The following is a 12,760-nucleotide window of genomic DNA, read 5'->3' as shown; positions in this document are numbered from 1 at the left end:
TCCCCCGGACCTGGACAGACCTTTCTCTACAAGGAGTTATACTTCTGAAGACCATACAGAGCTGGTCCTTCTACAATCTTGCAGGTTTTTTCTCTCCTCCTTTCTTCCTTTTGGAAGTTTTTATGCTAGGTGCTATTGCCCTTTTGTCATCAAACGAGATCTGGGTACTTACCGCCTTGCATCATGGGATATGGGGCTGCCTCGAGCTGGTAAAAGTGACTCTCGAGCTTAGCAAGTGCCGAGTCGGAGCCGAGGATCGGCTCCGAACCCATCAAGCAAGAAAGAAGGCGAGAGAAGACAACTAACATGGAACGTTATGGTAGGTACATAACTTCTCATTTAAAACGTATTGCTGAGCATTATGTGAGATGTGATTAGATGACTATAGTTGGTAGATCAGATGGTTGCTATGGATATAATATTTTGGAAAAGTGCTTCAGGATGGAATTATAGCACAGTGGAGAAATAGTTCCACTTTCCCAGTTTGGTAGAACAAAGAAATTCTGAGATTGCACAGGATGAAAAATCAGAGCTTAAAAACGTAGTTAGGTTCTTTTCAAGTATGAACAGAAATAAATTTAATGTATCGTAAAACTTGAAAAGGTGAATTATTAACTGCAAAATACATTTTGAGAATGAATTAATTAGTAATACCTTAAAAAGGCTTTTTATGAATATATAAATGAAATTAATAGCAATACTTTTTCATTGCCTATGTTATTAATGGTGAGACAGTTACTGAGCCTAGTAAAATTGCCAGTGGATTTATTCTTCTCAAGCAATTTGGCAAGACTATAGATAAGGATGATGTCTACAGCTCCTTTGTAACAGGAACGAATATTACCAGAGGAATTGCCAAGTTAAAAGATGATGTACCTCTATGAGCCCTTATCTGATCCCAAGTCAGTTGCTGAATTCTGTAAAAACTATTTTACCTACCTTGAGTTTAATGTCTAATAAACAGACTCGGGAACTATTTCAGAAGCCTTGAAACTGTCCTGTGTAACTCCAGTTTACAAAGGTGACTGAGAGGCGCAGATGGGTAATTTTAGACCCATCAGTTTAACTTTCTTATTGGGAAAATGTTTTGAAACATGCCTATTAGACCTTATTGAGAAATTGGAGGGGAACCTAGAAATCTTTGATGTTAATCAACATGGTTTCATAAAACGGTGATCTAATGTTAATAACTTGATTAGCTTTTATGAACAGATAACTATGGCCTAGGATCTGTACCTATATCCTAGGGCTTGTGAAAACTTTTGCTGGTTTGCCTCACAAGGTTATTAAATGTTTACAGGAACATAAAGTTTAATACATGCATCATAGGGTGCGCTGGTAATTGGTTTAGTGGAAGACAATGTGCAAGAATATAACTTTCTTATTCCGGTTTCTCACATATTAAAGCTGGTGTTCCTCAGGGTTTTGTCTTGGGACCAGTCATGTTTAATATTGTATTTGCTACATTACCCAAGAATAATAAATTCTGGGTTTATAAATATGCTGACTATTGCAGATTAGTTTCTCAGTTCAAAATCTCTCTGATGTAAATGAGTTAAATTATCTACAATCTCTAAGTTGTTTGGCAACGGAAACGGGCTTAACATTTAGTCTAAACAAGTGTAGGGTAATGTATTTTTCAAACAGATGCCCAAGACTACTTGTATATTTGGTGTCATCTTCGTTAAATGAGGTTCAAGAATATAGACTGGTATACTTACATCTAAGTTATTTAACGCACATGTATGTCAAATTTCTAAAGGTAATGAATGAAGTATATTGGGTACCTGCTAAGGAGATTATCTGCTAGGGATGATAATGTATTGACTTTCATATTTAAAACCTATAAGACCATTATTGGAGTACAGTAACACTTTTTATATTTTTACTCTGGCAATTGAAAAAAAAATTGGAGCCTAAAGAAGTTGGCAAAAAGAATAGAGAAATATAGATTTATTGGTTATAGTCTTTGGTGTAAGTTGTTAAATTTGTATAGACTCTGTTACAGGTATATACTTAGAAAGTTATTAGCATAGAGGTTCTTTCATGACCCCATATTGCAAATTATTTATAGCATTGAGGTTAATAGATGTACTGAAATATGCAAACAAGAATATGACGTTTGTATTAAAAAAGGGAAATCTCACAATCAGAAATCAGTTTGATAGTTACAAGACTTTGGAATAATCTTCCTGTAAGCTTACTTAATTTAAATAGGGTGGTAGTTTTAAAAGGGATCTGGATGTTTGGATGGGTGATAAGGTTTACATACCATATATTGTAGAATCAGTGTTCTTTGATGGCAGAATGGCCTAAACAGTGCATCTGAACATATGAACATCACTAGAAGCTTACCTGCTTGTCTTTCTCACCTTTTAGACAAGCATTTAAGGCCTATCCACAAAAAAGGGCAAGTTTATTTTTTCACAAGAAACTTTGTGTATGTTATTGGTGGGGGGAGGGGTTGAGACCAGAATGGTGACCTGCTTTCATTTGAGTGTACCCATCTGTTTTTTCACAAAAACAAGACCATGCAAAGTCATCCTTCATTTTCTCAAAAAATGTATATTCCTGGTCTTCGTTTTCCAGCCTGTCAGTATTTACCTGAACATTGAGCCTATTCAAAGATTGTTTTCGTAATATGTAAAAATGTAAAGTGTTGTAGAAAAAAATAATCAAAGCAAAACATTAAGCCTCCACTGCTATATATTGCACTAAAATTACTCTAGGAAAAGTGAAAACCTTTCCTTGGGAGAAATTCTAAAAGATTTGCTCTTGGAGTAATTCACTTGCTCTCAGAGTAAGTGACTTTAAGAGCAAGTCTTTTAGAATCTGCCCCCCCCCCCCATGTAAGCCTTTTTATAGAGATCCTTACACCAAAGTAAGTTGCATACTCTGAAAGCATGTCTTTCGGAATTATTAAATAATTAAAATAAATAGAGTAGACTTGCACTGGAGTACGTCACTTAACATTGACAGCAAATTATTTGAAATTAGGTTCCATGTTTTGTCATTTTTATTTCAGAAATGTTGAATTTTCATGATTTGTTGAACTCTGTTAGCAAGATCTATACTAGTTAACCAAAAGTGCTTTGGTCTGGGTCAGTGTCTTAGCCATGTTGAGATTGAGAAATAATTTATAGTATGAAAGATAAGTACTGTTAAGAAATGTTAGCTGTTCACAAGTACATGTTGCCTGTATGTCAGTCATTAACTATGGGAGGAAGTGTGAGTAGAAAAAAAAAGCAGCCATTTTGTCATTTTGACTAACCAAAGAAACAAAACCCAACAAGATGCAAGTTTTTAAGATAAAATTGCACGCTCTCACTCCACATGCACACAATAATACACAACTAAAAAAGTGAAAACGTCACAATGTATACACTGGTGTATGTATACTTATGGCATCCTAAAAAAATAAAGGGGAAGCAGCAAGTAATATCTGATTTATTACACAAGTCTCTCTGTAAATTGAAGTAGTGGAGTTTTTTTGAATTTTTTTTTTTTTTTTTGTAATAGTTCGGATTGGAATTTGTACTTTTTAGTACATTCCTGGTAACTTGCCATACATAATATCACTACAGGATATAGTGACTTTTTATTTAAGCTTTTTACTCTCATTCATGACTTTCTTCATGCATATATTAGTTTGTGATGTGCTACTTAATTCAATTTGATATTCACACATTTCAGTGAACACAAAAAACATGTTTACATCAGTAGTAAATTCCAAATCGCCTGCTGTCTCGTCACCAAATTAAAATATCTGTAGCTGTTTAAATACCCATAGCTTATTTCCTTACTGTTACTGCATCAGTCTCTCTCTTGTGTATATATAGGTGTCTGAAAACAAAAGACGTTACCAGAAAGATGGATTTGACCTCGACCTCACCTACATTACAGGTATTTTAAGATTTTCAAGTTAGTGTGGCTTTTGCTAGTTGTATATATCTGTTGTTTGTAGATGTTCCCTGTATGCTAGTCATCACCCATATCTGCATCTTATATATCTGCATCTTATATCCTTTTAGCTTTGGTTGTTGTATGCATGAGACTTGGCCTGAAAGGGTTCATGATCTTCACCTGTGGTTATTCATATATTAGCAACTCTTTCTAAATATAGACTTCTTAGGCAGCCGCATGTAAGCATGGATTTGTATGTATATCTATCGGCAGCATCTTCACAGAAATTTGGTTTTCCTTTCAGTGGAAGCAGTTGACAAAGAACTGGTAGTAAACAGCTTTGCAAGGAATGGCTGTGTCATTAAATTATTCTGCATGTTTGACTTGCTCTACAGATTTGCAAAATGCAGAAAATGTTTACAGTATGACCATCACAGTTGCGGAGGAAAGATCATCTTTTGGCTGCATTGACTTAGATGTTGTGTTGAACTGCACATAGGATTCAGAATCCTTAAAAAAAATGACTGTGCAAGCTGGATGTGTATGAAGTGAAGGTTTTAATATTCTCTTTCATTGACTATACTGTCATGCAAGCAGTCAAAGCTTGGAAGTAAACTTGGGATGCTTCCTCACAAGGTGATTTGGTTGGTGGAGCTGTCACTCATTACTGCAAGGTGGTCATAAGAAATGGGAGGACAGCTCTGTCCATAGTAACAACCAGAACTGCAGATGGAGATGCTTTTAAATACACAGTAGACCATGATAGATTCTGCCCATATTAAAGAAGGTAGAGAGAAAAAGAAAAATAACAATTCATTGAAAAACATGGAAATGATTGTATTTTTCGACTGCTCATCAAATGTATCTTCTGTTCAGTTTAAGTAACAGACATGCGTCTGGAGTGTTTCTCCTTGGGCCTCCTCTGAAAATTGGCTTTGTTCCAAGTCAGACTTTCCCAGTAAACAAATGTTAAATAAATAAGTTCCCTTAATTGTAGCCATAATTTTAAAAACAGTGCTTGGAAGAAAATGTAGGTTTTTCTCATATCTTTGGGATACGGTAAAAGGTACAGTGTCTCTCTTGTTTACACATTTATAATTTTGTTTGCCCGCTTTCTTTGGCAGTGTTTACGTAGTGTTTATCAGTTCATTATGGTTTAGTAGAACAGTCTGCAGGTAATGTATGTTATATTAGTATTGTAATTAGGTTTAAGAGTTTATTTTTGTATCCATTTCTTATCCACTCTGAAATATAGACAGGATTTCAGGTTAGGCCCCGGGGCTTGGATTGGTTCACATTGCATTTTAGCAGTTTTATTTGTTGTAAATTTGTTACACTTTTATTAGTTAAGTTAGAACCAAAATTTCTTAAATCAGTCTGAGGAAGGGCTCATTTAGGTCTGTTAAATATATATTTTTACACCATCCATCACTGATTATCAACTGTCCTCAAAACCACCCTATTAATCCGTTTCTTCAACAGGATCCTTATAGCCGATTCATTCCTGGTGATATGAGTATCAAGTGAACCAGGAGTGGGACTGTGTCCCATATGGGGGTGGATGTTTTTTTCTGATTAGCTCTTCCATTTCTCTGTACATGGTTGATGTGCATTGAGCCTAGTGATGGAATTCCTCCCTGTGATTATGCAGTCTAAAGCCACCCCATTGTAAACAACACCTACATGTGACTTCGTTTCCACAGGTGATTCTACCACATAGAATGTGCCCAAGCATATACCCCAGTACCTGCCCCTGAAGGAGCCAAGTGGACACACAGCATAATTCCTCCATCTTTCTATCCAGCTCTTCCAGAGCCGAGGCCACTACCCAAACTCAGATGATGCCATTGCAGCACTGAAACTAGATGGAGAAAGTATTCCTTTGAACAGGGTTCAAATGCGTTATGGCATTGTCACAAAAAAATAATTATGAAGGAATAATGTGATATGGTGTGTGAGTCCATACTAGATAACAGCAGGACTTATGCTAGTAGCTGTTAGGGTATCTCTGCACATACACCTCTGTCCCTTCCATTATCCTCTAATGTAGTGTAGTAATGCTCTTCAAATTTCTTTTGCTGAGCTGCAGCAAAGAGCATCCTGAGATGGCTATAGCTCAAACTTTGACAGGAACTGTGGCCTTCTGGGCATTGTATACCATTTTGATTGCAGTAGTGTGTGGTTTAGCCTTTGGTAGCTTAGTTAACTTAAACTGTTTGTTATATTTTCTGTATTGCTGGTGGCCTTTCTTCAGTCACAGTGGACTAAGACTTCCTTCAGTGTAAATGCTGTAATAAAATCCCTTCTCAAAATAAGTGCCAGTCTTCTCATCTGTTTAGGTTAGGAACAAAACATTTTTCAAGTGTTCTGTTTACCAAGCATTTACCTTGAACACACCTTGTAATTGGACAAATCCACTTTAGTTGCATGTGTGAGAAGCTGTTGTCTGATTAATAATCCCCCCACCACCACCCAGAAACCTTGTATTCTGAAATTGGAGCAGACTCCTTTGTTTCACTGTTTAGTTTTCCTGTACTACAGTGAAGAAAACTAAGCTTCACAGACCTTAAGTCATCTTTGTTTCTGAAGTTGAGTTGAAAACTGTATAAAAATGGATGACTGCATTCCCTGTGTTTATATTACAAGTTGCACTGGCTACATCCTCTGTTTGATTAGCCTGGTCTCAAATTCCATCATCCTTAACTATCAGGTTACTGTCTCAGATTTGTAGCTGTGCACTGGCCTTATGGAGGACTTCTTCGCTCTTCTTTGACTTTGAAAATCTGCAGGTGCCCTTGTTATGGTTCAGAGGTGGTGGTTTGTAGTTCAGTTATCTGTTTAGTCCTGTGAAGGAATTAGGGTACTTTACTCCATGCTTTTGTCCACCTATGTTTTCCAAACATTGCTCACCAAGCATCCCTGTTCCCAACATCAGCTTTGAGAATGTTGCCATCAACCTTATAGTCATTGATGCCAACAAAGACCTCTCAGCATCAACTGTGATGTTTGTTCTGGAGTTGCAGCCTTCAGCAGTAGTGACTATACCATCAGTCTTATCATTTGTGTTATTGCTGACACTATCATAGCCAGCTCCAGTGGACAACTTAGCTTCACTGCTTGTTGTCAAGCCAGTGAGACCACATATGACTTATGCTTTTGAATGTTGCTACAGATGTCAGCTGGTTGAGCATTGCAGATATCTGCAATTCATCACTGGTATTCACTGTACTGAGCTTGCAGATTTTGTTGGTATTGGCATCCTCCTTGCAAACACCCTTCATATTGATCTCAATGTCTGTTATGTTGAAGTTGATGGTACTTTCAGGGACACCCTTTAGATGTCCAACTTATTGATCAGTAGGCTAGGAGGACAAAAGGGTCTTATGTAGCGTTCCTCCCTGACATCCACTCAAAACTATCAATGTTAAGTTGTCTATCTCGCCTTCGTTCTTGCTGTTTGGGTTCGGAGCCAATCCTCTGCTCCGACTCAGCCATCTTCTATATAGCTCAAGAGCTGTTTACTGGCTCGAGGCTACCCCTTATCCCAGAATGCCCAGCGTCGGCTACCCAGATCTTGTTTGCTGCTTCAGCTGCGAGATTGCTTCCTTACTGGCTCAGGCTTAGTATAATCTTTTTGATGATATATGTTTTTTTCTTGAAAGTTTGCCAAGTAATTGTCTTTTTAGTATACAGATAATATTCCTTTATCCCCTTTTCACATTCTTGTGTATTTTAGCTTTGTTGGCTGTTGCTCCATAACTCTCAGGCCTTCTGTTCCCTTGAACTCATTTAAATTAGAGCCCCCCCCCCCCCCCCCGGGATAGCAGTTTAAATTAGAGGCTTTCCTGCTATTCTAACTGTTAAAAAAAAAAAAAAAAAAAACTCTATTTATTCTTGGTTTTATAGTATAGTTTTTCATTATTTGTTGTGTGGTTGTTGTTACTATAATGTCTAAAGATACTAAGGTATCTGGCTTCAAAAATTGTGACTCATGCTGTCAGAAAATGTCTCTGACAGATGAGCACACTAGTTGTGTTTGTTTGGGCGCTGTTCACCTGCAGGACTCCTGCTCTATATGTCATGCTTTTAGTCCAAGGGTCCTGCAGGAGCGCAAAAACAAATTAATCCTTCAGGGATTATTGAAGCCTCAGGATTCTCCAGCTAAAAGTACTCAGCCAGCGAAATCCCCTAAGTCTGTCAAGCTGTCGGCTCCACCTTCGGAGCAGACTCCTTTACATGACCAATCAAGTATGTCAGTACCAGCTGGTACTGGCAAGACAACTCCTCCGTTGGCTTCATCTGCTATTTCGGAGCCGTCTCTGAGCTATGAGAGACTGAGGTCGCCATCCTTGGAGTCCATCCACTCGGCACCACAGTCACCTTTATTACAGAGTGAACATAGCCATCATTCTTCCCATTCCTCTCGATCCACTAGATTATCGGATCATGATGTGGAGATAGTAGTAAGTAGGTTGCTTAAGTCACAGGCACTGGCAAAAATTCTGTCCATCACACCTCAACAGGTTTCTGCTCCAACCGCCTCTATTTCTATTCCTCCTCTGACTACTTTTAGCTTTGAGCCGGAGAAAATGGATCTGCAGGTAGTAGAACCGTTGGCGCCGATCATAATTTCTCCTTCAGTTCCGACATCTGCTCCAATTACCTCGCTTGTGCCTTCTATTGAGGAATCTGGACGCCGAGGCTCTCTCATCGGCTCCGGGTGGGGGGGGGGGGGGAGTGGCATCGGACCCTTGTCCGACCCCATTCTCTCTCTTGGAGCTTCAGCGCAGGTGAGCTTGGCTCCAACATCTGCCTCATAGCCATCACCCTCGATGCGGTTGAAAGACTCCTGTTTCTTCAGAGCCGGAGCTTTCTTGGCCTAGGGGTCGGGACACCTTTGAGGTCATGCGGAGTGTGCTGTCCCCTGAGACAGCTCTACTGCCAGCTCCATCGGCTCCTACCCCGTGGTGTCTGTGCCAACCTCTACTCCTCCTCCAGACCGGAAGCGTAGGGAACCTATGCCCCAGGGCACCCCATTGGGTGATCCCTCTTCCGAAGCCTCCCCTGATCACTCAGAGGAGCCTCCCCAGAAGAAGTGCAAAAGGAAGCACATAGACTCCCCTGAGTCTGTCACTTCAGATGCAGACATGGATGAATCGGAAAGGTCCCCAAGGTCTCCCTCTGAAGATGTTTCCTTTTCGGATATCCTTGAAATGCTTAGGCAGAGGAGGGACTGGACTTTTCCCTAGCCTCTACCGAGGATGAGTCTGTATGCCTGGACGCATTCTGTTCCCGACCTTCCACCTCCTGTGTATCACCTCCTTTTGATCCACTCATGTCTGTAGTGGCTCGAAAGGCTTAGTCAGCTGCAGATTCTATGGAACCTACTCTGAGGAGACTAAATTCATTACAGCCGCCCAGGACACGCAATTCCTCTCCAAAGGTGTGCCCGTTGATACCATGGTGGTAGCAGCAGCCACCAAGAAATAGTTAGCAGAGACCTCCTCTTCTGTTCATCCTCCGAACAGAGTCTTGGACGATGGACAGATATGGAAAGCGAATGTTTGCTTCAGCGACCTTTTCAATGAGATCCCTGAATTATCTATGCCATTTTACACGTCTTCAAAGGGATCTCCTGAAAGAGCTTTGAGATACCCTTCAAGATCCTACAGCTGGGGGGAGCACCAGCCAAAGTAGCTTCTCAGCTTGCGACTCTTAATCCCGTAGTTAACTCCTCCATCAGGCTGATTTCCTATGCAGCCGATGGAGCGGGCAGAGCCGCAGGGCCAGGTGTGGCTCTCAGAAGACATGCTTGGATGTGGCTGTCAGTTTGCAGAACCCTGTCGAGCGTCCTTCACCAGTACTCCTTTTGATGGCTCTCTTCTCTTCTCTTTGGGCCTCAGGTGAAAGACACATTGACCAGGTGTGAGCAGGAAGGCAAGACTCTCTCTACTGTGGGAGTCCATTTTTCCACTCCTTATCCCAAGGGCCAAAAGAGTGGAAAGATTTGGCACCAAAAATTCCAGGGACCCTTGCCTGGCACGTGGTGATTTTTCCCCCAGAGGCAGAGGGGAAAACAATAACAGATGCCACCCTCGTGGCAGAGGGGGACTGCAAAACCAGAGTGACAGAGAAACTTTCTCTGCCAAACCCTTCCAGCATCCCTGAAGGGTTGCCCGATTGCTCACCTCTGGAGGCAGTTGGGGGAAGACTTTCGCTGTACCCAAAAGCCTGGCAAAATATAACAAGACAGATGGGTACTATCCATAATTTCTGGAGGTTACAAAATTCCCTTCCATCAATCCCCCATAGAATCGAAAAAGCCCATCCCAGATGTCCCACCCAATCTAAGGGATCAAACAGTCACAGAAGTTTCAAGACTGCTAGAAAAAAAAGCCATTCAAGAAGTCCCCGCAGACCAACTAGGATCCGGAACTTACTCAAGATTCTTTTTAGTATCAAAAAAAGACAGAGGACTGGAGACCAATACTGAATCTCAGCAGATTGAACAAATCTGTACGAAGAGAAAAGTTCCGGATAGTGACACTGCAGTCCATTTTCCCTTTTCTGGGTCAGGACAATTGGATGTGCTCCATAGATCTTCAGGACGCGTACTACCATATCAAGATGGACAGACGCTCCAGGAGATTTCTTCGCTTCCGGGTAGGGGCCAGACATTACCAGTTCAGAGCTCTGCCCTTTGGTCTCACCTCAGCCCCCAGGGTGTTCAACAAGTGTATGGCAGTAGTCACGGCTCACCTGAGGCTTCAAGGATTCCAGGCGTTTCCATATCTAGATGACTGGCTCCTGACTGCTACCACCAGGCATCAACCCTTAGAGGTACGGGATTATACAATCACATCATGCACTCAATTAGGCATTACAGTAAACTTCAAAAAATCTGCCTTGTTGCCCTGTCAGTCTATTACATACATAGGAGCAGAATTAAACACACAAGAAATATTTGCAAGATTACCACAGGAAAGAGTTTCCACTATTCGTCAACAAGTGTTAATCCTAATGCAGAGCAAAAGGGTTCAAGTCAGACATGTCCTCCAAACTCTAGGCTCTATGGCAGCTGCAAATCTTTTCCTGTTAATGTGTTTCCACATGAGAATTCTGCAGTGGCTTCTTTTCACACAGTGGTCTTTCCAGGAACTACCCATGTCTCACATGATCCTTATCACAGAAACATGCAAAAGGCACCTTTGTTGGTGGATGGTCTCCCCACTAGTACTTCAGGGCAGACCCTTCATACAATCACCTCCGGTAGCCACAGTGACCATAGACGCCTCCCTGATAGGGTGGAGGGGGCATTTTCTAGGCAGGACAGTCCAAGGCACTTGGCAACCTCACGAGTACCATCTACATATCAATGTCCTAGAAATGAGAGCGGTTCTCCTAGTGTTGCAAGCCCTTCAAAACTCTCTTCCTTCCGGGACCATTGCAATCCAAATGGACAACATGTCAGTGGTGTGGTACATCAGCAAACTGGGCTGGAGCACGTCTTACCCCTTATGTCGAGAAGCACTCAAGACTGTGGCAATGGGCAATTTCCTCCCAACGTTTTCTGTTAGCAACGCACATCCCTGGGAAATCCAACGTTATAGCAGACAGGCTCAGCAGAGCTATCCTCATGCCTCACGAGTGGTCTCTGAATCAGGAAGTTGCGGATCTTATCTTCTACAAATGGGGACAGCCTTGCTGCGACCTATTTGCCACTCCTGTCAACAACAAATGCAGCAGCTACTTCTCCCTACTTCCTCTTCCAGGTCATATACCCAGAGATGCTGTAGTCCACGTTTGGCCTCAGGGGCTTTATGCTTTTCCTTCCTTTTCCCCTAATTCCAAGACTCATACAGAAAGCAAGATCGTTGGGTTGCAACCTCATTGCCCCATATTGACCTCAACAAATATGGTTTCCGTTCCTACACCTCCACCTTCTGGATCCGTGGATTCTGGACCTGATTCCAGATCTGCTGATTCAGTAATCAGGTGGGTTGCACCAATCCCTTCAAACTCTACAGCTCACAGCTTGGTTACTCCACTTCCAGCCTTAGCCAGGCTTTCCAATATCTCCCCAGCAGTCCGTGATATTATTGTTTCCTCACATGTCTACTACAAGGAAAACATATGCTAGTAAATGGAAACGGTTTTCTTACTGGGCAGAATCTAGAAATTTGGATCCTTTCTCAGCCCCAATCCATGAAATTCTTGAATTTCTAACAGCTTTTTCAGTCTGCTGCTGCTTCCGCTACCATTAGAGTACAACCAGCTGCCATTTCTAATTTTCATATCGGTATGTTTAATTCTAGCATAATGTCTCATAAGCTCTGCAAAGCCTTTATGAAAGGAACATCTCTTATTAGACCCCCAGTTAGAGATCCTCCCCCTCCTTGGAATCTCAGTTTAGTTTTAGCCTCCTTAATTTTGCTTCCCTTTGAACCGGCAGCATCGTGCCCTTTAAAATTTCTTTCTTGGAAGACACTTTTTCTGGTTGCTATCACTTCAGCTAGATGTGCCTCAGAACTTCAAGCATTATGTGTTCGTCCTCCTTACCCTGGTGTTTCACAAGGACAGTGTTTCTCTGAGGAACAATCCATCCTTTATTCCTAAAGTCTGCTCAGAGAACAATTTAAATCAATCCATAGATCTCCCAGTTTTCTTTCCTAATCACAGCAACAAGGCAGAATACAAGCTCCACCAATTGGATGTACACAGACAATTGCATTTTTTACCTCCGTAGAACTAAGGAACTAAGAAAGTTAGACCAGCTATTTCTTTCTTATGCTTTCAACAAACAAGGTCTCCCAGTTTCTAAAGTTACCTTATCCAGATGGTTATCTGATACTGTTGC

At 41.1% G+C, this 12,760-nt stretch overlaps 1 protein-coding gene across 1 annotated transcript in view; it reads left to right on the top strand.

The window, feature by feature from the left end:
• Positions 1–12,760, top strand: part of LOC122802423 (phosphatidylinositol 3,4,5-trisphosphate 3-phosphatase TPTE2-like) — a 1,666,738-nt gene that overhangs the window by 654,802 nt on the left and 999,176 nt on the right. The window contains exon 7 of the mRNA XM_044072043.1: positions 3,840–3,903. Within this exon, the coding sequence (XP_043927978.1) occupies positions 3,840–3,903 (64 nt within the window). The remainder of the gene's footprint in view (positions 1–3,839; positions 3,904–12,760) is intronic.

Source organism: Protopterus annectens, chromosome 5.part0, assembly GCF_019279795.1.
Source record: "Protopterus annectens isolate FY-2018-M chromosome 5.part0, PAN1.0, whole genome shotgun sequence".
Taxonomy (NCBI): domain Eukaryota; kingdom Metazoa; phylum Chordata; order Ceratodontiformes; family Protopteridae; genus Protopterus; species Protopterus annectens.
The sequence above is the reverse complement of the archived record's forward strand: the minus strand, read 5'-3'. Positions and strand labels throughout refer to the sequence as shown.